This window comes from Chelonoidis abingdonii, chromosome 8 (assembly GCF_003597395.2).
Source record: "Chelonoidis abingdonii isolate Lonesome George chromosome 8, CheloAbing_2.0, whole genome shotgun sequence".
NCBI classification, from domain to species: Eukaryota; Metazoa; Chordata; order Testudines; family Testudinidae; genus Chelonoidis; species Chelonoidis abingdonii.
This window is the reverse complement of record NC_133776.1, coordinates 29,354,368-29,378,066: the sequence shown is the minus strand read 5'-3', so window position 1 is coordinate 29,378,066 and position 23,699 is coordinate 29,354,368. Positions and strand designations below refer to the sequence as shown.

Here is a 23,699-nt window from a genome sequence, read left to right as displayed (position 1 = left end):
TACTAAGCCCCTCTACACTTGGATCCTACCTTCCTGAGCCTGCCTGCCCACACCTGGTTCAGAGGGGCAGGCCTGGTCCTTGCGCTGTGTTAGGGATGGGTGCAGCCTCACCGCTGAGTCTGTGTCCCAGGAAGGAGCTGCACCGTGATCTCCCATCTCTGTGCAGCCAGTGGCCTATGCTCCCCAATGCCATGCTGGAGCCACCACATTTAATTGACAAAATGTGCAGAATTTTAAAATATTGTGCACAGAATGCCCTCAGGAGTAACTAACAGAAGGAGAAGCCCCTGGCAAGGGGCATTTTAAATTGGTATTTAATGTTGCCCAAATTTACACTCCAGTTTTTCCCCTATGAATTACACACTTTCTTCCAGAATCAGATAAAAGCTCCATTACTCATTTCTTGGAATCCAGGGGCACTTCCAATGGAAAAGTTAGTAGTCCCAAATTTCATTTTAAGAGCAAAGACTGAAGCACATTGTTACATCCCCCCCTCCCAAGAGGGATAGCCACTTAGAACCCATTCCCCCCAATCAATCCCCTAGTCTTTCATTGCTCAGCCCCCTTTATAAGTGGGAAGCCAACTCAACACACAGGTACTTGTCTTAATTGTGGTTGGCTATCTTAGCTAGATATACTGAAGGAAATACAGGCCCAGAAAAGAAAACCCTCATCCTAAGCTTTAACCATTCTCTTTTCCCAAACAATATACGAATACGTGGGTGAGATCTTTCACTTGTGGTTTATAAAGTTTCCCAGCATCATTGTATCGGAACACTTCAGTAGAGTGGAGAAGTAAATTCATGCTGCAGCATGGAGGTGTCAACCGGGAGGCAGAACTGGATCAAGACTAGAGTGGAGCAAGTCTCGCCATAATTTACCCTCCCCCACTCCTATGACACTTTGCGCAAAACAAGCAACACAATAGATTAAAATTAATATTAGGTAGCCATATTCAAAATGAACTGGTGGTACTATGAAGAAGACATGCTCAACTGGAGTAGAAGTAGCAGACAAAATTTCATATCCACCTATGGTATAATGGTCAGGTAGATTACAGGCAAATTACTTAAAGTAGCCTTTTTGAAGCCATCTGTATCCCTAAATTATTTCTACTGAAAGCTGCCTTTGTTGTGCAGCATGTGGTAAAAGCACAATCACTTTAGAATCAAATACTTTTTTGGGTTCCAGAGAAATGCCATTCTGCATTAGACTAAAGAGATGAGAGCACCTAGCATCTCATCTTCAACAGTGAGCAGTACAGTACTGGATTTTTAAGAAGGTGCAAAATTCCCGGTCATTCACCTAACCCTGCAATGGTTTATCACAAAGAGATTTGAATGTCAGTTTGTGAGCAGGTTTTGTTACTAAGTCTAAGGATTAAGCTTCATTGTAGTTGTGCCTGATATAACAGATGTTTTTATTTATCTAAATATCTAGTCGTTTTAGATTTATTAAACTATTGTTCTTGACTTTTGGGTAAGGGGGCAAATCAGTGACTTGTAAGTTTGCTCCAGCCTGACACCCCATTCATATCTCTGGGACATGCTATTTCCCAGCTCGGTTTAGGCAATACTGTTATAATCAATGTATCCTTCCTAGGGCGAGACCTGTGGTTTCAATCCTTCAGCATCAGAGCAGCAGCAGCTGATGTGAATTAGCAGATTCAGAAGGAAGGCAGAGGCCTAAGGCTAAACTGCAGATTTTAGTCACTACAAAAAAGACAGTTACTCACCTTTGTAACTGTTGTTCTTCGAAATGTGTTGCTCATATCCATTCCAGTTAGGTGTGCCCATGCCGCGTGCACGTTCTTCGGAAGACTTTTTACCCTAGCAACACTCGGTGGGTCAGCTGGGCGCCCCCTGGAGTGGCGCCGCTATGGCACCGGATATACACCCCTGCAAACCCAGCCACCCCTCAGTTCCTTCTTGCCGGCTACTCCGACAGTGGGAAAGGAGGGCAGGTTTGGAATGGATATAAACAACACATCTCGAAGAACAACAGTTACAAAGGTGAGTAACCGTCTTTTCTTCTTCGAGTGATTGCTCATATCCATTCCAGTTAGGTGATTCCCAAGCCTTACCTAGACCGTGGGGTCAGAGTGAGATGTGGCAGAATGCAAAACTGCTGAGCCAAAGACTGCATCATCTCTAGAATGTTGAATGCTCACTACCGGGTCCTCTACCTCTGGGACCTCCTTCACCTGGAGATTCATACTGAGTGCTACCCTCCTGAGGATAACCTGAGAGCCCATCAGGACCATTGGAGGAGGGCCTGAGAAGAATGTTCCTGCCACCGCCTCATCTGGAGAAGAGGAAGAGGAAACGTTGGGGACGAGCGGGTCCTGTGTGGCCTCTTGCTCTTGGACAGCCTCCTGCTCCAGTGGGACCAGGGAGACCGGTGGGTGGACTGGTGCTTCCTCCACCCACCGGAGGGGGATGGCTAGCTGTAGCCTCTGGCAGTCGGTGCTCTGATGGGGCAGAGCGAGATGGAACTACTGGAGCACCTTGCGCCTCGTGGTACGCCCAAGGTGTCTAGAAGGACCACTGATGTGGGCCTCGGTCCTGGATCTGGGCCTCTTGAAAGACTCCAGTGGGCACATCAGAATCGCGGTCCTGAGCATAAGACCTGTCCGTGTGGGACGACACTGAAGTGTGTCTGGATGGCCATGGAGGAGCGGAGAAGCCCTGGGCAGAGTTTCTGTCTCTAGTGGACCTTGCTCTACTCGGCACTGGAGACCAGTACCGGGAGGCATACTAGTACTGGGAACGATATCGGGACCTACGACCGGAGCAGTGCCAGGAGGTCGACCGAGATCTCGAGGCTCAACGTCGGAAGCAGCTATGGGAGTCATGGTGCCTGGAGCGGTGCCGGGAGCTGGAAAGGTGCTGAGAGTAGCGGGCTAGCGAACGAGATACTGACCGGTGCCGTGAGTGCGACCGGTACCGAGAACGGTGCCGGGACTGCAAGCGGCGTTGGGAGCGCAGTCGGGACCTAGAACGTCTGCAGGACTGTGATCGTGAACGGTGCCGGTCCGCTATGCTGACAGAAGGTGGTCTTATCAAGGCCGGCTTGCCTATAGACTGTATTACCCGCACCGGCAGCGCCGGGGGTAGAGGCAGCGTCGGCTGACATGGCAATCAGATCCCTCGCCATTGAGGACATCCCCGGCGTAGATGGGATAGTAAGCTCTACTGCGGCTCGCGCCGGGGAGCTAACAGGCACCGGACTCAACGGCCCTTGTGGGACCGGAATCGACGGTGCCGATGTTGTCGGTGCCACGGCGAGTGTCGGCACCAGGCGATCCAACTTAGATGAGCTTTCTGGCTGTGGTGCAGGCGGCACAGAAGCAGCAGGAGTCTTAGTTTTTCCTGACCTCGGGGAGAGGGAGCGGCGTGGAGCCGACTTCGGTGCTGGCGACAGCCGGCGCCGAGAGGCCTTGGCAGTACCGGCGTGGTCCAGTGCTGAGGCGGCGCTTCTGCCCGTCGATTGACCAGTGCTCGGCGCCAGAGGTGGAGGAGTGAGAGCCACCTCCATGAGCTGTTTAAATCTGAAGTCCCGCTCCTTTTTTGTTCGTTGCTTGAAAGCATTGCACATGTAACACTTAGCTGTCAGGTGCGATTCCCCGAGGCACTTCAGACAGGAGTCGTGTGTATCTCCTGTCGGCATTGGCTTGCGACAGGCCGAGCATGGTTTGAAACCCGGTGAACCGGGCATGCGCCCCAGCACCGGGTGCGGGGAAGGGGCTAATCCCTGAACCCCTCTTAACTACATTACACTAACTATGCTATAAACAGATAAACTAAGTATAAACTATATAAAAAGTTTACAACTATGTACACAATAATGAACGAGAGAACTACAAGTAGCTAGGGAAGTGGAGGTCAGCTAAGCCATGCTCCACTGTTCCAACGGCCGACGGGCGGTAAGAAGGAACTGAGGGGTGGCTGGGTCGGCAGGAGTATATATCCTGTGCCATAGCGGCACCACTTCAGGGGGTGTCCAGCCAACCCACCGAGTGTTGCTAGGGTAAAAAGTCTTCTGACGAACATGCACACGGCACGCGCACACCTAACTGGAATGGGTATGAGCAATCACTTGAAGAATATATATTGCCCCCTTGAAGAGCAGCAATAAAGGGCAAAACCACTCAACACCCCGCCACCAGAATTAATTTTATTCTGCTTCACTCCATTATATCTACACAGCAAGGAAAAATCTATGGCTAGCCCATGCCAGCCGACTTGAGCTCACAGGGCTTGGGCTGCGGGGCTGTTTCACTGCTGTGTAGACTTCCAGGCTTAGGCTGGAGCCTGAGCGCTAGGACTCTCCCAGCCCACACATGGTACTAGAGGCAGGAATCCAGCCCAAGCCCCAGGGTCTGGACAGCAATGAAACAGCCCTGCAGCCCAAGCCCCACGAGCCCAAGTCAGCTAGGACAGGCCAGTTATGGGTGTCTAGTTGCTGTGTAGACATACCCAATGAGGCTACTAGTCATTTCATAATCTAATGTCCAGAACAGTCATAATTCTACCTTAGCATTGTTAGGTCAACATATCTCAGGACAAATTAAAGGTTAAAAGGCTGATCAAGAAGAGCGTACAATAGCACCAGTTGATGTGTAACCTGGTGAGGTTTTCTTGGGAGTGGGAGGAGGAAAGTTAGGCAGGGAAGATTCAATGCTAAACCCACCTCTGATCCATAAGCAAAAATGATTTCCTACTTCTAACCACACTAATTGGATCCACAAAGATATCAAGGAAAACTTAATTTGCCAAGGGGCATAACTGCATACGGGTGACCTGCTTGTATACACCTGCTCTACATTTATTACAGCATGAGGTTTAATGCACTGAGTTTATACAGTAGTCATATGGGATACCTGCTTGTGGCTGACTGGGGTCATACTATTTAAATGACAAATACTAAGAATCACACACTAAGAGTCATCACTCCTGAAGCTATTTTCTTAGGCTTTGTTACTGGCGGTGGTAGAACTGGCTACTATGACTCCTCCCTGCCTTGCCCCACACATCAAGGCAGCATCCAAATCTTGTCAGTTCCTCCTCTATAACATCTCTAAAATCTTGCCTTTTCTTTCTCACCACACAGCTTAAACTCTCACCCAGGCCATCATCTCCTCAACCACCTTCTCCCTAACAACCTGTATTAAGCCATACAAGTCAATTCAAAACAAAGCTGTTAAAGATCATGCTTTTTTTGCCTGCCTTCACCATATCACTCCTCTAAGTTTCTCAACTGGCTCCCCATTTTACAGAGTTCAAGCATCTTGTCCTCATAATCAAGGCCCTTCCAAGTTATCTGCACGTGTATCTTATGTCATGCTCTCATACAGTTCTTCCCCTCCATCCTTTGTGCATAAAACGTCCACCCCAACCTAATTCATGAACGTCCTACCCTCTTCTCCCTAAAACACATTTGTACAGTAAGACCTGCATGAAATCACCTGATAATAGCTAGGTAGAAGGTAAATTCATGCAAATAACTAGGTAAATGTGAATTACCAGTTAGCTTCATCCTCCCTCCCCATTCCCTACTATTGTTTCTCATACACACTTGTTGCATCTTGTTTTAAATTACATTTGTAATCTGCTGGGGCAAGAATCATGTTTTCCTACCTATTTATGCAGCACCTAGCACAACAGGACCCTGATTTTGATTGAGTGCCTTTGGGCACTATAATAGACTGACTAAAATATTGCCACCACCATGGAATTATCCAGTCATGTTAAGTAGCCCTTCCTGTTAGGACCATTAAACCAGAAGGAAAAATATAAATATAATGGATTTGAATCTGTTATTTTATATCTGAACAGAATAAGAACTTCTACCCTTTATATTTAAATTTTAAGAATTTAAACTATTCACCCAAAATTAATCTCATTGGATGTGCAGTTGCTGTTCAGTTACAATTTTGCACTAACAGCTAGAATACTGACCAGCTGATGGGAAATGGAAAGAGGAACATGTCAAAAGCAAATTTTGACCCACTTCCCTGTTACTAGAAACCCTTCTTGAATTTCCCCAGACACATAATTCCCTGCGTCTGATTCTGAGCCCAGGCTAGTTGAGCCAGGTGTCAGCTATCACACTGGAGGGCAGAATGGAGCAGTAAGGAAGCACATGTCTGCGGATAGAGGCAACTGGGAGGAGGTAGGTGGGAGAGGTGATACCCAACTTCAGCTCTTCAGTGCTACTTACTAAGTTTGAAAGAACAGAACCATAGATTCTCAACTAACATTTGGAGTAATTTTTAATCAAATTGCTCCTTCCCCTGTAAATCAAGTTCTAGACAGATCAGTGTTCCACATGGCATCTTCCAACTTATATATATAAAAAAGTATTTAGTGATGGAGGAAAAAATTATAAAGCTTCTTACCACCTAAAAAGGAAATTGTAGTTATTTTCCAAGGGGGGGGTTACAAATAATGCACAACATACTTGTATACTGCATACAGCAAAACTATATATAGTGGCATATTCCAAACACATGGATTGGTTACATACAATAGTACTAATGCCAAAACTAGAATGTACGTGTTCTTTCCCACATAGCGCAAAAAAAATTCATATAGAATTACAATTTTTATACACTTAAATGGAATTCTATTTAACAGAAGGAAAACACTAAATGTATGTATTTTATATTTACAGTTAAAATAGTTCACTTTGATAAAATCCTGGAGACTCTTGAGCATTCATTCCCCGTTGCAACTGTACATTATACACAAAAGTGTCTTCCTCCGTTTTACTTATAAAATATTTTATAACTACCTATACAGACTGACAGAAAATAAATCCATAATTAAATATTAGTCTTCACAAGGAGTTACACATTTTTAGTTTTGCAATTACTATAAACTATCAGTCCTGAAGCACAATGAACAAGACCTGACTGGTTAAAAGGAAGTTTTATATTCTAGTCTGCATTTTATTTACATTTTTTAATGTTTCTATTCGGGGGACGGGCACAGATGGTCATATTTGCAAAGAGTGCCAGAAAAATACAGTTTTCATTTTCATTCTAGAATAGGTCAGAAATTTACAAATAAGAATGCACAGTGAAATAAGTTATATAATTGTTTCGATATTTTTGGTCCACTTCTCAAATAAACTACTTGTATGCAGAAATGCTGTAATGTTTGAAATATGACTTTTTATAAAAGTTTAATGACTACAAAAATATTTAAAGAATTTTAATTAACATTTAAATAGTCAAACCAATTTTTATCCTTTTCAGCTGATTTCACAGTCTATATTCTATCCGCCAAAGTACTTTAACAGCATAATTATAAACGCACAGAGTGTGTGCACATAAAAACTAATGCCATATCAAATATAGTACTATATCCTTTATTCAGAAAGAACGATTGACCTACCCTCTTACAAAATTATAAATCAATCAGACTCTTAATTTCATTAATCTTGGTTTGTTTTACTTCACTAACAGTAAGCTTTTTAGCTGCAAAGGCTCCTGCTGCAAGTTCCCTCTTCTTCTTCTGGATTTTCAGCATATTTTCTTCCACTGAGTTCTTCACAATGAACTAACATACATTAAAAAGAAAAACAACACATTTAAAGTAAGAGGCAGACATTTTCAAAAATGGGTGCCTAAATTTAGGCACTTAAGTGATTAATTAGAATTACTCTGTACTTAGCACATTGAAGTCAGGCCACTTATTTAAGTGCCTATGTATGGATTTAGAAATATAGGCCTAAGTTTCTGGAAATTTTACCGAATATGGTAACACTCTGAATGAAGTGCAGCTCTATCATTCACTTACTTTGCCAAAAGTGCAAGTGACAAAGTAAACAGACAAATCTTGGGTCTTGGGGGAAAAAAAGACGGTTACTCACCTTTGTCACTTGTTCTTCGAGATGTGTTGCTCATATCTATTCCAATTAGGTGTGCACGCGCTGCGTACACATTCGTTGGAAGCAACACTCGGTGGGTCGGCTGGGTCGCCCCCTGGAGTGGCGCCATTATGGCGCCGGATATATACCCCTGCTGACCCAACGGCCCTTCAGTTCTTTCTTGCTGGCTACTCCGACAGAGGGGAAGGAGGGCAGGTTTGGAATGGATATGAGCAACACATCTCGAAGAACAACAGGTACAAAGGTGAGTAATCGTCTTTTCTTCGAGTGCTTGCTCATATCGATTCCAATTAGGTGATTCCCAAGCCTTATCTAGGCACTGGGGTCTGAGTGAGATGTTGCAGAATGCAAACTGCTGAGCCAAAAGCTGCATCATCTCTGGACTGTTGAACCAATGCGTAATGTGAGGCAAAGGTGTGAATCGATGATCAGGTAGCTGCCCGACATATTTCCTGGACGAGAACATAGGCCAGGAAGGCAGCAGATGAAGCTTGAGCCCGAGTAGAATGGGCAGTGGGGTGGCTAGCCGGAACGCGAGCCAAATCAAAGCAGACATGGATGCAAGACGTCACCCAAGATGAAATTCGCTGGGGGGAAACCGGCAGGCCCTTCATCCGGTCTGCCACCGCTACAAAGAGCTGAGGTGACTTTCGAAAGGGTTTTATTTTTTCGATATAAAAAGGCGAGAGCCCTGCGGACGTCTAGGGAGTGCAGCTGTTGTTCCCGACACGATGAGTGCGGCTTTGGGAAGAAGACCGGAACGAAGATGTCTTGATTGACATGAAAGGCAGACACCACCTTAGGGAGTAAGGTGGGGTGTGGTCGCAGCTGTACCTTGTCCTTATGAAACACCGTATATGGGGGGGTCCGCTGTCAGAGCCCGAAGCTCGGATACTCCCCTTGCTGAAGTAATAGCAACGACGAAGGCCATCTTCCAGGAGAAGTACAGCAGCAAGCAGGTGGCTAGCGGTTCAAAAGGAGGACCCATAAGCTTGGCTAGAACCAGATTGAGGTCCCTGGTAGGGGTAGGGGTCTTACCTGCAGGTACAAACGTTCCAAGCCCTTGAGGAACCTCGAAACCATGGGTGAGAGAAGACTGATCGCCCATCCTCCCCCGGGTGGGAGGCGGAGATGGCTGCCAGATGCACTTTTATGGAAGAGATCGCTAGGCTGTGTTCTTTCAGGGACCAGAGGTAGTGCAGGACACTAGGGACTGGTACCTGCATGGGGACAGTGTTATGTTGAGCGCACCAGCAGGAGAAACGCTTCCACTTGGCCAGATATGTCAACTTAGTGGAAGGCTTCCTACTGCCCAAGAGTACCTGTTGGACCGAGACACAGCAACATAACTCAGACCGGCTTAACCACACAGCAACCATGCTGTGAGGTGAAGAGACTGTAGGTCTGGATGGTGAAGTCTGCTGAAGTCCTGAGTTATGAGATCCGGCCGGAGTGGTAGGGGAATTGGGTCTGCCACTGAGAGGTCGAACAACATGGTATACCAGTGCTGCCTCAGTCACGCTGAAGCGATCATGATCAGGTGGGCACTGTCCCTGTGGAGCTTGAGAAGGACCCTGTGGACCAGCAGGAACAATGGAAAGGCGTAGAGTAGACGGTTGGTCCACAGTATCGGGAATTCGTCTGAGAGGGAGCCCGGGGAGCGCCCCTGGAAGGAGCAGAACACATGGCATTTCCTGTTCTCGCGAGAGGCGAAGAGGTCTATGTGGAGAGAGCCCCACTTCCGGAAAACAGAATGGATGACGTCCGGACGAATTGACGACTCGTGAGACAGGAAGGATCTGCTGAGGTGATCTCCCAGAGTGTTCTGAACTCCTGGGAGAAAGGATGCTACCAGATCGAGTGAGTGGGCTATGCAAAAGTCTCAGAGCTGAATGGCTTCCCGACAAAGGAGGGAGGAGCATGTGCCGCCCTGCTTGTTTATGTAATACATGGCCGTTGTGTTGTCCATGAAACTGATACACAATGGCCTTGGAGATGCTCTCGAAACACCTGGCACGCTAGACGAACTGCCCTCAGCTCCCGCACATTGATGTGTAAGGTTAGTTCTTGAGCTGACCATAGGCCTTGAGTGCGGAGGCCGTCGAGGTGGGCACCCCAACCCAGACATGACGCGTCCGTGGTTAGGGCCATCGAAGGTTGCGGTGGGTGGAATGGCATCCCTGCACAAACTAGGGTGGGAGTCAGCCACCAGGTTAGAAAGCCTAAAACATTCGGGGGAACAGTGAGGATCGAGTCCAGGCTGTCCCGGCCCGGCCAGTATACCGAGGCAAGCCAGGTTTGAAATGGACGGAGGCGTAGCCTGGCGTGTTTAGTCACAAAGGTGCAGGAGGCCATGTGATCGAGTAGGCTGAGACAAGCGCGAGCCGATGTTGTCGGGAAGGTTTGGAGGCTTTGAATAATTGTAGCCATTGCCTGAAAACGAGGCTGTGGCTGGCAGGCTCTGGCCAGAGTGGAGTCTAGAATCGCCCCGATGAAGTCTATTCTCTGCGTGGGTATCAGAGTGGACTTCTCTATGCTGATCACCAGGCCTAGGCTCCTGAAGAGGTCTTTGACGATGTACAGGTGATGTCTCACTTGTGACTCGGAGGTCCCTCGAATGAGCCAATCGTTGAAATACGGGTAAACGTGCACCCGACGACGCCGGAAGGAGGTGGCGACTACAGCCATGCATTTTGTGAATACTCGCAAAGCCGTAGAAAGGCCAAATGGAAGGACCGTGAACTGAAAATGTTGATGGTTGACCACAAAATGGAGGTACCGTCTGTGTGGTGGGTAAATCGCGATGTGGAAATACGCGTCCTTCATATCGAGGGAGGCGTACCAGTCTCCAGGATCCAAAGATAGGCTAATGGTCCCCAGGGATACCATGCGGAACTTCAACTTTATCATGAATTTGTTGAGTCCTCGCAGGTCTAGAATCGGTCGTAGACCTCCCTTTGCCTTGGGGATTAGGAAGTATCAGGAATAAAACCCCTTGCCCCTCAGGTCTTTTGGTACCTCCTCTATGGCTCCAATGGTTAGGAGCGACTGGATCTCTTGTAAGAGGAATTGCTCGTGAGAGGGGTCCCTGAAGAGGGACGAGGAGGGAGGATGGGAAGGTGGGGTTGAAACAAACTGAAGGTGTCAAGTATCAGAGGGGTAGCCGTGTTAGTCTGGATCTGTAAAAGCAGCAGAGAATCCTGTGGCACCTTATAGACTAACAGACGTTTTGGAGCGTGAGCTTTCGTGGGTGAATACCCACTTCGTCAGACGCAGGTAGTGGAAATGGGACGGAAGCGTAGCCTGGCGTGTTTTGGTCACGTGAGAAGTGCAGGAGGCCATATGTGACCTACTAGGCTGAAGGCAGTTGCCGCACCAGACGCCAGTTGTTCCGGGAAGGTTTGAAAGCCATTGCTCGAATACGGATTGTAAACCTATTGCTTGAACAACATGAACTGTAGGAGGAGCAGGCTCTGGGCGCATATGGAGTCCAGAACGGCTCCGATGAAGTCTATATCTCTGCGTGGGGTGGTCCAGAGTGATGACTTTCTCTGTGTTGATCCACAGACTAGACTCCTAGGTCTTGGCAGATCCATGACGTGACAAATGTGTAACTGGGGAGCTCCTCAAATCTTGAGGTAGACAATACACAGGTGATGCAACCACTTGTAACTGGGATGAGTACCCCGGACCTCGAATAATGAGCAGCACATCGTAACGAGAGGAAACAGGGTTAGACGGTGTACCCGAATGACGCGGAGGGGGGAGGCGGCAACTACCAGCCATGCATTTTAGTGAACACTCAGTGGGGTGCTTTAGAAAGGCCAGAACGGAAGTGCATGGTGAACTGAAAGTGTTGATGGGTTGAACGTCAAAACGGAAGGTACCGTAATTGTGGTGGTGGGTAAATTGCGATGTGGAAAATATGCGTCCTTCAATATCGTAGGGCGCAAATACCAGTCTTCTCGTCCCGGATCCAAGGGATGGGATAATGGTCCCACGGGTTACCATGCAGAACTTTCAACTTTAATCATGAATTTGTTGAGTTCTCGCAGTCTAGGATTCAAGTCCCATAGACCTCCCCTTTGCCTTGTGGGATTAGGAAGTAGCTGGTGAATAAAACCCCTTGCCCCTCATGTCTTTTGGCACCTCCTCTATTGCTCCCATGGCTAGGGAGCGACTGCGATAAATTGTAAGAGGAACTGTTCATGAAGAGGGGTCCCTGAAAGAGGAAGGGGAGGGAGGGTGGAAAGGCGGGTGTTGAAAACAAACTGGAGGTAGTATCCCACTCCACCGCGGCGCAGGACCCAACGATCTGAAGGTTAGCTTTGCGACCAGGCAGTGAGGAATTGCGGTGAAAGGCGGTCTGAAAAAGGAGGCAGAAGGAATCCACCCCTTTTGCTGATTTTTAAAGTGTTACATAAACAGGACAGGTGAAATATTATCATGTAAAGCAACCATAAACACATGAAAAGACCTAGGTTTACAATTTCTGATTAAAACTCTACTATCTACACAATATACATAGACATAAAATGTAAAAACTTAAATATATCTTAGAAGCAGTAGCCAATCAGTTGTTTTAATTGTTATATTTGAATTCAGCACATCAAAATACATAATAAATACCACATTTTATCTCTGAAGCAGACGACTTCTCAAAAATTGTAGACCAGTGTTACGCGACTGTCCTTCAGACTTTGTAATCTGGGATCAGTCTTGTCTGAGAAGAGCCCCTGGCCTTCATAGGGCAAGTCCTGAATAGTTTGTTGTAATTCAGGAGGAAGGCCTGATACCTGGAGCCAGGAGATACGCCTCATCATCACTCCTGACACCAGAGTCCTGGCCGCAGAGTCCGCTGCATCCAGAGAAGCTTGGAGGGAGGTTCTCGCCACCTTCTTGCCCTCCTCAAGTAGGGCCTAAATTCATGGCGGGACTCCTGGGGAAGAAGCTCCGTAAACTTCCCCAAGGACGTCCACGTGTTATAGTTATACCTACTTAGGAGGGCTTGCTGGTTTGTCACCCTAAGTTGAAGGCCCCCAGCTGAATATATTTTGCGGCCTAGGAGGTCCATGCGCCTAGCCTCCTTGGGAGCAGGAGCTTGCTGGCCATGACGCTCCCTCTCGTTTACCGATTGAACTACTAGGGAGCAAGGAGGTGGGTGTATGTAGAGATACTCGTACCTCTTGGAGGGTACCACGTATTTTCTCTCTACTCCCTTGGCTATGGTGGGGATCTAGGCTGGGGATTGCCAAATGGTGTCCGCGTTTGCTTGAACAGTGCGGATAAACGGCAGGGCCACTCTAGTAGGTGCATCTGCAGATAGGATGTCCACTACAGGGTCCTCTATTTCAGGGACTTCCTCCACCTGCAGATTCATATTCTGCGCCACTCGTCTCAAGAGGTCTTGATGTGCCCTTAGGTCAATTGAGGGAGGGCTGGAGGAGGATGTTCCTGCCACAGCCTCGTCTGGCGAAGAGGAAGAGGAGAGGCCAGGGACAAGAGGGTCCTGTGGGGGCGCCTGTTCTTGAGGAGCGGCATCAGACTCTGGTGGGACCTGGGTGTCTGCAGGTGGTACTGAAGCCTCATCTGTACCCATGGGGGAGGGGGTTACGGTTGCCTCTGGTGTTGTGATGGGGCAGACCGTGGTGCAACTGAAGGAACACCCTGGACTTGGTGGTACGCCCACGGTGTCCAGAAAGACCACTGATGGGTCCTTGCTCATGGCTCTGGCTCTCAGGAAACATATGGCTGGGGACATCCAAGTCACGATCCTGTGGACAGGAAATGCTACCCGCCTGTGATGACACTGAGGTATGTCTCGATGGTCAAGGTGGTGCTGATAGACCTTGAGAAGGAGCCACGTCTTGGGTTGGTCTTTCCCGGGACAGCACTGGGGAGCGGTACCGGGAGCTGTAACAGTACCGCGAGGGAGACCGGGACCTACGACTGAAGCGGTGCCGGAAGGTCGACTGGGATCTCGAGTCCCTTCGCCTGGAGTGGCTGCAAGATGCGCGGTGCCGTGAACGGTGCCGGGAGTCAGATCGGTACCGTGAGTATCTGGCAGGTGAACGGCAGGCCAAGCGGTGCCGTGAGTGCGACCGGTACCACGATGGAGAGCGGTGCCGGGACTGCGAGCGGCGTCGGGACCGAGATCTTGAACGATGCCTCTCGGCAGCTCCCACGGAGGGCGGCCTCAGCAAGACAGGCTTGCCAATAGATTGGATGACCCGCACTGGCTGTTGAGGCAGCACGGTCTCCGTCATCGCGTTCAACTCCCATGCGGTGGAGAAGGTCCCCGGCGTGTATGGGGGAGCAAGCTCAACCACGGCATGAGCCGGGGAGCTTTCAGGCACCGGACTCAACGGCCCTTGTGGGACCAGAATTAACGGTGCCGCACTCGGCGGTGCCGTGGCAGATGACAGTGCCGGGTGATCCATCGTCGACGGGCGCTCCTTCTGTGGTACGAGTGGTGCCAAAGTAGCCGGAGCCCTGTGTTGCTTCCTGGGCCGCTGGGACAGGGAGCAGTGCCGAGCAGACGTCGGTGCCGGTGACGGTCGGTGCCGTGGCTCCTTCGCAGTACCAGAGAGGTCCAGAGCCGAAGGAGCGCTCCTCACAGATGCAGGTGGAGTGCTCGGTACCAACACTGCAGAGCTAAGTGCCGCCTCCATGAGGAGCTCTTTCAGTCGAAAGTCCCGCTCCTTCTTCGTCCTTGGTTTAAATGACTTACAAATGCGGCATTTTTCAGGAAGGTGGGATTCCCCTAGGCACTTGAGGCAGGAATCGTGAGGATTCCCTATTGGCATCGGCTTTTGGCACGCTGAGTACGGTTTGAATCCCGGTGACCTGGTATGAGCCCAGCACCGGGGTGGAGGAAAGGGGCTAATCCCCGATCCCCCCTCAACTAAATACACTAACTATACATATACACAACAACTAACACTAACTACAACTGTAAAACTCGAACTATAAACACAATTAACAGTAAAGAACAATGAGTAAGGTAGGGAAGTGGAGATCAGGAAAGCCGCACTCCACAATTCCAATACCGTCATGGGTGGTAAGAAGGAACTGAAGGGCCATTGGGTTGGCAGGGGTATATATCCGGCGCCATAATGGTGCCACTCCAGGGGGCGACCCAGCCGACCCACCGAGTGTTGCTAGGGTAAAAATCTTCCAACGAACGTGCACGCGGCACGCGCACACCTAATTGGAATCGATATGAGCAAGTACTCGAAGAAGAAGGAATAATCTCTCTTTTGCCTCCATTTTGATTATTAGAATAACCAATTCTTCCTACTTGCTGCTGACATCGGAAGAGCAACAACTCCAATTTCCTAAATGAGATTCCCCCGGTTGTTGGAGGATGAGGATGGAATAGACAACTGGCTGGTGAAGAACAGATCAGCAGCTAGGAGACCTGCAGTGACGTAAGGAAGAGCACTTGGGTCCCTCCCAAAAAAGACCAACACCCTGGTTGGCTAGATAATAATAGCATGCCTAGGGACCTACAGATTCGGGTAATGGCTAGATTCCATTCAAACTTCTGGAGCTTGAAACACCCTGGGAATCCAGAGCACAGAAGCTCAGGTTCCCCTCACAGCAGTCCTAGTGGCTGGTCAGGCAGGGATGCTTTCTAGGATCTGTGACAGAATGGTGGCAGTGCAGTAGTACGTGAAGATTTTTACAACACTGTTGCAAAGGCTTATACTTTTGCTCTTTAAACTGAAAGCAAGAGAAAGTCTGTTCGTCTGTCTCAGGTAAAAGCTATTTAGCAAGCACAAATTACAAGCAGTTCAGAAATTGGAGTTGGTGGTCAGGGTGCACTCATGTGCCATGAGGCACAATGGGTCATCTGCTCCAAACCAGCAGCCAGAGGGGATCCCTTTTTCTCCTACAGGGCATGCAGTGACTAAGGAGATGGAGCCATAGATGATCCAGCAGAGGTATCTACAGCGAAAAGATCCAGAGCTGTGGAGGATGGAGGAGACATGGATGGAGCGGGAAGCCAGACATCAGAGTGAGGAGACAGAGCTGGAGCAACAGAAGCTTGCTGACCTGGACAAAATGCAGGCAGCTCGAACAGGAGAAGAGTATCAAGTCACCCCCATGGGACCCAGAAGGAAGGACATAAGCGTGTGCCTTATCAGGGGCTAGCATACAAAGAGATGAGGGAATGGACACCATCACTCTGCCTGCAGCTGAATCACTATGGACACTAACGTTTGTTCTGGTATTCTGACTGTGGAAAATTATTTATCTTGATGTGTTTTCCGTAATAGTGTACCGGGGTCAAATTATGAGGTTCCAGGTACAAGTCCGTCATGACCAGACTCAGTGGTTGAGGGGGAGAGCTCGACATCTACCTTCACTGGGGAACTGAGTCAGTGCTGAGTCTCTCTGTGGCACAGCTAAAAGGGGCTGTGGCTCTGAATCGGCTGCGAGCAGTGAGATAGTGGTACAGCTAGGAAATGCTGTGGACCAGAAATTCACTAGAAGCAGAGAAGATTACTGGGGACGGTGAGACACTGGCGCAGCTAGAAGGTGCTGTGGACCAGAATGGCACTGGGAGAAGGGAAACTAGGTTTGGCTGTAAGGTGCTGTGTCTCCGAGTTCCCCTGGAACAAGACAGACTCTGGGTGCTAAAAATGCTGACAAATCCATGCTACCCAGTAAAGATGGGAAAAGCCCAAATAGGTTATAACCACTGTGGCAAGTGAAGATGTTAAGGAGAGGGAAAGGTGCCCTTTAATCTGTGGGTTTAGCGTGGTCATGAGAGATATGATTGAACCTATGGGGGATGAGAGAAGGAAACACCTCACTTCTCCCCAAGGGGGAATTAACATGGGAACTAACCTATGACTGTATTTTAGTTTGATTACTGGAACAGTTTACTAGCTGAATGAATGTATGAAGTTCAAATTAATAAGTGGATACCCTGTCCAGGCAGAGGGACTTTAAACCAAGATCTGTGGAGTAGACAGCAGCTAATCCTACTGAGTCTATATCAGGGGAAACCTGTGACACAAAGGGCCATTGGTACCAGCTGACAAAGGATTCACTGTCCTGTAACAGCAATTCCTAAGCCTGACAAATTCACTACAGCTAAACACACTGCTTTCATGGTATTTATCCATAAATGATATCCTGTAAGGTCTGTAATAAAAACTTATATCATACTAATCCTCACAGTCATCGCATCATGTATGGACGGATGATATTTAAGGAGTTGTGTACGTGTAGTGAAAATATAAAGACTGTCACCAACCAAAGAGGAAAACAGGTTTCTTCCAGACAAAATAAATTTATATATATATATATATATAGTGAACAGAGGAATGGTAAGTCACTGGAGACTAACTCACAGAGCTTATCTTGCCCTGAGGAGATTGTAACGATTGCTAACAGACTGGTGGTGTCAGGGAGCAGCTAACACCCAGTTAGGCATCAGCAAGTCTTGCTCTGACTGGAGACGGTGAGGAGTAAGAAGGTGACTCGCAGTCCTAGGCACCTTGAGAAAGCATCACACCTACCCACCTTAAGATCTCAGCCAGGAACAAGCAAACTCTGCTCCAAAAATTAATATCATCTCTTCAGAGAAAGGGGTCATACTCCATTATTTTTGAAAAAAACTTTCACAAAATTTCACATTTCTATAAGTGAGGAAAACATAGCCCAAGCGAACATTTAAAAAAATGGTATCCCAACTAAAGTTAGAGTTGTGTTATACTATAGCTATATCCTCTGCCCAATTCTTTTAAATAAAGAGTTGTTTAAGAGAACATCACTCCTATATCAAAATCATAGTAGTTCAGACAGCTCACCTTAGTGATAACAACATCTTGCTTCTGGCCAAGTCTGTGACATCTGTCAAAACATTGGTCTTCTGCAGCAGGATTCCAAGCCTATCAATGATACATGATCATCAATCTAAACCTTATTGGTGAACAATTAGTTTTTCAAAACTACACTTCCAGTACATTAAGACATGAAGAAATTTAAAAAATGAATTCACTAAAACATGTTACCATAACAGTATGGCCTATGATAAAAGTAGCCAAGTGATTAGCATTGTTTATTTTCATCAATAACTGTTCTTAGGGAATGTGACACGATCACACTATTCTGTACAAAGATGTAGGGTGGATTAAAAAAAAAATTTAAGTAAAAAAAATCATTTCTATTTTCAGTAAAACCATGGATGAGTTTGTAATCAGGACCAGCAAATTCCAGCAAGACTCCACAGATGAAAAGTTTGCTCAGTTCATTTATGCAACCAGTTCTGCCTTTTGTTTTGTTCAGAACAAACATTCCATTGACATGGTTCAGTCATTACAACCAGACTACACTCCACTCAGCAGAACAGACATTTTTGGAAGGTTGCTGGATACAGTGAATGAGAAGGAAACTGAACAGTGTACATAAAACATTGATGAGAAATTTGTTAATATGAGGCTTGATGGGTGCAGCAATGTACACAATGATTTAGTAATATGTGCTTGTGTGACAACAGAAAATGGGTTTGTCTATCTTTCAGAAAAAAATGATACATCAGGAAACGCCCATGCAGCAGAGTACTTAAAAAACAGGCAGTAAAAGCTATAATCAAAACTGAACAAAAATTCAAGTGTCAAGCACATAGCTTTGTCACCAGCAATGCTTCAAATATAGCAAAGATGAGCAGAAATCTAAAAGAGGGAACCCGAAATGTATATAGGTGCAGTTCTCGTCTGATGCATCTTTTATCCAGACTTAAAGTACCACTCCAGGAATAAATGAAAATGTTGCTGAAATTGCAAAATACTTCATCACTTTTCCTCCGCTTCACTAAAGAGCAAGATCCAAACTAATTACTCCCCAATGGTGTACAGTTGAATTCAGGGGTTGACTGCTTTGAGCTATTTATTAAAAAAACTTGCCTATTCTGATGACAATCTGTGATGAAAATCAGGACAAAATAAATGGAACTATCATAGCCAAAGTAGTCAGAATCAGACTAAAGGGAAATGTAGAAGATATGCTGAATGTCAAAAAATCCATTTTCATTACTTTAGACAAACTGCAGAGGAATTACTGCTGTACTGCTGATACAGTTGACTGAAGAAAGACTCCACACAAAAGTTAAATTGCAGGTAGTGAAGCAATGGATCAAGCACTTACTCCACCTCAATTTCTTGCCAATATTACCAACTCAAAATACTAGAGTAAATCTCACTACTGAAGAAGATGCTGCTGCTATGACATGGCATCTAATCTCATCAATCATGCCAACCATAATAGATTTCAGAGCTGGAGGTGAACCATTCAAGTAATACATGTTAGTTGAAGATATTTTAAAGAACATCACACCACCAAACTTGTGGTAAGTCCCTAGCTAAACACCTGAACGTTGAAGTGCTAAATCAGCTTTTGACAGCAATAGCCTCTTCTGCAGGCATAGAAACACCACTTTCTTCATTTGAACTATTTATTCAAAAGTTGAGAAATCGACTGGGAGTTGGAAAAAAAAGCAGGAAAATGTCTCTCTTCCAATCTATGAATAAAAATGATGAAAGAGGGGACGAGATCTACTGATTTTAAAAGTATGAAGAACAGCCTAAGGGATTTAGGAGACTGCTCTCATTTTCAAGATACTTAGGCGAGTAGGAACTTTAGCTCCTGTCTAAGCTAATCCTAAAAATACAAGGTGAATCACATCATGCACAAGTGAAGCAAACACTGCCAAGGAGTTCGTCTTGCAGCCATTGTCATCAAAAAGGAATATGGGGCAGGTGAGCCTGCTTCACCCTTTATGCCCTCAGTGGGGGACACAAGAGAGTATAGAAGTAGCCCCAAAAGAAACTGCTGGGCAAAAAAAAAAAAAAAAATCTGATCTCATGACATGGGCTGCATGTGCTCCAAGAGTGGAATCTGTGTGGACAACACAGAAAGAATAACCTTGCGTTCCTCCATCTGCAGTCACTTCATATCAGGAGTGCTAACTCAAACAAAGATGTTTAGACTGAAAATGGCTCATGCACAACCCCAGTCTGCTGCACTCTGCAACCTGATACAAAAAGTACAGGACTTCTGAATTCAAACACAGTGCTATTCCCCTCTTTGATACCTCTCAAAGAAGAGAAACATAGAAAGCAGGACACAAAGAACAGATAGAAAAGAGGAATAAAAATGTATGAGAACCAACAGTGATAGTTTTTAATGTCAGTACCTCACATGACATTCCACTAAATTTGACTTTTAGCAGCCAGCTCTCCTACTATTGCACAAGTAGTTCTGCCTTTTCCAATTTTTTTTTTTAAAGAATACAAAAAGAGTGCTACATTACCAAAGAAAGACACAAAATATTCTTTTCTTCCTCTATCTGCCCCTCGCCCAGACAGCACTGATGTCATTAATTCTTAGAGTACGTCGACACTGCAATTTAGACACCTGCAGATGACTCTGGCTAAGGGGCTATTTAAATCCAGTGTAGACGTTCGGGCTCAGGCTGCAGCCCATACACTGGGCCCCTCCCACCTCAGAGTCGTAGAGCTCAGGCTCCAGCCTGAGTCAGAATGTCTATACACAATTAAACAGCCCTTTAGCAGAAGCCCTGTGAGCCCAAGTCAGCTGGCCGAGACCAGGGTTGGGTTTTTAATTGTAATAAAGGCTTTACATCCACCCCTTCCTAAAATCCTGAGGGAACAACAACTAGTTTTGCATAGATCACTGTCAACATATCAGTGTTAAGTCTATTACTTACAGGATCCATTAAAAACACTCGTGAAGCAGCTGTCAGATTTAAACCAACTCCACCAGCTTTTAAGGATAGCAGCATTATGGTCGGGGACCCTGTTTGGCTGTCTTGGAAGCTCTGAATTGCTTGTACCCTCTTCTTCTGTGCCATGGACCCATTCAAACGAGTAAACACAAACCCTGATTCTCTGCAGTAAAGAAAAACAACATTTATCAAGTTACTATGACAACAGGAAATACATCTACACCTCTACCCCAATATAACGCTGTCCTTGGGAGCCAAAAATTCTTACCACGCTATAGGTGAAACCGCATTATATCGAACTTGCTTTGATCTGCTGGAGTGCGCAGCCCCCCCGAGCACTGCTTTACTGCGTTATATCGGGTCACGTCGTATTGAGGTAGAGGTGTATTTAAAATCCTGACCTCTGCTATGAATGTTTAAAAGGTTATGCTTCTAATCAAAACAGAAATTAAGATACACGCATCTATACTATTAAACAAAAAGTAATATGCTTCTCTAACATTCTAAAAGAAAAAGCATATTTTGTCCAATTCATTTGAAATGGACATGTCACAGACATTTCAGCCACTAAGAAGTACAAAATTACAATTAGTTCAACTTACTTCAGTGGAGTTTCTATTAGAGATAGGAAAGTGGTGAACTGAGAAACAATCAGACACTTTACAGCTGGATTCTGCTTCCTTAGATCTATCAAAGCATGCATTAGAGCATTGATCTGAAATGCCAAAAAATAAGATTTATGCAATAGGATTATGATTCCAATCTTATGGATACTTAAAAGCTTTGTGCTTAGGTACTGTGCTAATGGCTGATAATTTATCCCATTAGCCTGTAATAATCCTAAAGACTTTTTTTTAGAACAACTCCTGAAAAGAAAATAAGAACTGGCCAGTTTTTATGGTTATAAAGGTGGCTATTGGGAGGTTGGCAACATTTGGAAAAAATTTCCTGGAGGAATTAATATCAATCTAACCTGTGTATTCAATGCACTTTTCTCCTACTGACAAGTGTCAACAACCTTTTTCAGGCCAGAAAGCCTGCAAAGGCGAAGGACGTGGACCTCAAAGCAGTGACACTGAGGTGGGGAGGGGGGGCGGGGATGGAAACCAGTGCTATAGAACATCAGAGGAGGAAAAGGAAGATCAAAGATTCCTTCTGGAGCTGAGAAGAATATAGAGTGACCTCCGTCCACCTTTGCGCCCAAGGCCAAAAATATTTGTTCTTCAGCTTCTATAACTGTCAGGACAGAGATATTTTTAAGGGCTCAATATATACTGACTTTGAAAGGGCAGTAACCTTCTTGAAAATTTCAATTAAGTCTGTTGAGAAACAGTCAAATTCTGCAATTAAAACCAAAAAAGGAAATCAAAATGAAGGCAGGAAAATTTCAGATTTGGCAATAAGACCTTGTTGTACACTGATGAGGCTAAGGCTAAACAAAAAAAGACAGACATAATCAGCTACATAAACTAGTGAAATAATGTTTCTTAATAAAACATTTGTGAAATATAATGTGAGAAGCTCATTTATTTAATTTTAATGTATGAACCTCAGGAATTTTAAGAATTTTCTAAACAAATTTATTCATTCATTTCTGATAAATTAAAGATAATTTACTTACATTTAGTTACAAAATATATCTTCAAAAGAAAAAAACCATTAGGATTTCTGCTTTTACTGAAACAATATTTTAATTAGTACACTCCACAAACAGCCCTTCACTAAGGAAATTCTAGGTCAACAACATTACTGAGCTGCAATTTGCACTACTTTTGTCTATTTCCTTGTTGCAACCAAGGCTTGTGGTAGGATATTATGGTTTAAGTAGTACTGTATTAACTTGATGTATACACTGAAAATTCAATCTTAAAGCTTAGAAAAATATTTCTATACAACGTGCTAGATTTCACTACACAAGACAGTGGGAAATTACTTTTGAACTGGATATCCATTCCCGATCACCCTTCTTCTCAATGCTAGAATCCGACTCCTCGGGAGGACATTCTACCAAATGTTCTACTCGAAGTTCATTCCTACAAAGAGGACATTTGGCATTTGGCTATAAAATAAAATAAAAAAAAAAGTGAGTTGAAACATTAGGAAAAGCACTTTCTTCATTTTAGAACAGATTAAGAGCATTTTCCCCCTGAAAAGCTACTTTATCACTTGCGCATCAAAGAGTTCCAAGATTACCATTATGAAGTACATCCAGTGAAATTGAGGACTGCATTCTCATCCAGGCTAATTCACACATGGTACAATTTTCCACAAGATATATAACTCCTCCAAACCACATCTGACAGACACTGTAAAAGCACTACACTGACATTTCCATTTTAATACTATTTTATTTACACTTAAAAAAAATTGAAAATATTTGTTTGAAACAGCCCAAACATTTATTTATTTTAAACTTTGAGCTATATACGGTATATCATTCAGATCCTCTGGGAAAGGGAGGGAAGAGAAAACCTCTGTCTTCAAAATATTAGAAGCAGAAAAATAAACCATTTTTTAAAAAAAATCTGAATTCTTGGATCAAGGATAGTCTTCTCTCTTTGCAGTTAATCTTTCACATTTCATTTTTAAAGTTAAGGGTAGGGATGTGCCTATGCTATATTTAGGGGCAGATATTCGGACACTGGCGGTCATTTTTTTAAAGCTGCAAATAACTGCAGACATAATTTTATGCCTGGAAATATTTGCTCTCACTGAAATGGAGACCTGGTTAAGGCAGAGCCAAGAATTTCTCTATTAACATTTCTATGGGGTTGTATTCGACAAACATAGTATGGATTGTCTGTGGTGCACGAATGGAGAAGGGCAAGAGTTCTAGTCTACCACTCTACAGAAAGGAAAGGGAAACTTTTTACCAAAAAGAAAAAAAAAAAAAAAAAACTAACCAAACCCACACACCCACACCAACCGTGGCTTTAACAAAAAAATTCTGGTTTGAGGTTTTGACTGCTGAATTATGAACGAGAGAATGACATCCATGTAAGAAATAAAGCGTGATAATTCTGAAAGATATCTCCTCCCCTGG

At 45.3% G+C, this 23,699-nt stretch overlaps 1 protein-coding gene across 4 annotated transcripts in view; it reads right to left on the bottom strand.

Moving 5' to 3' along the window:
- Positions 1-56: 56 nt before the first annotated feature.
- Positions 57-23,699, bottom strand: part of HLTF (helicase like transcription factor) — a 67,170-nt gene continuing 43,527 nt past the window's right edge. For 3 of the 4 annotated variants that reach the window (XM_075068475.1, XM_032806207.2, XM_032806208.2), the window contains 6 exons: positions 22,590-22,715; positions 21,259-21,371; positions 20,639-20,819; positions 17,721-17,801; positions 7,470-7,565; positions 57-194 (listed from right to left, as the gene is read on the bottom strand). In XM_075068475.1, coding sequence (XP_074924576.1) covers positions 108-194; positions 7,470-7,565; positions 17,721-17,801; positions 20,639-20,819; positions 21,259-21,371; positions 22,590-22,715 — 684 coding nt within the window. In that variant the 3' untranslated portion in view covers positions 57-107. Of the gene's footprint in view, positions 195-6,256; positions 7,566-17,720; positions 17,802-20,638; positions 20,820-21,258; positions 21,372-22,589; positions 22,716-23,699 lie in introns of those variants that run through there. The other variant, XM_032806206.2, reaches the window with a different exon arrangement.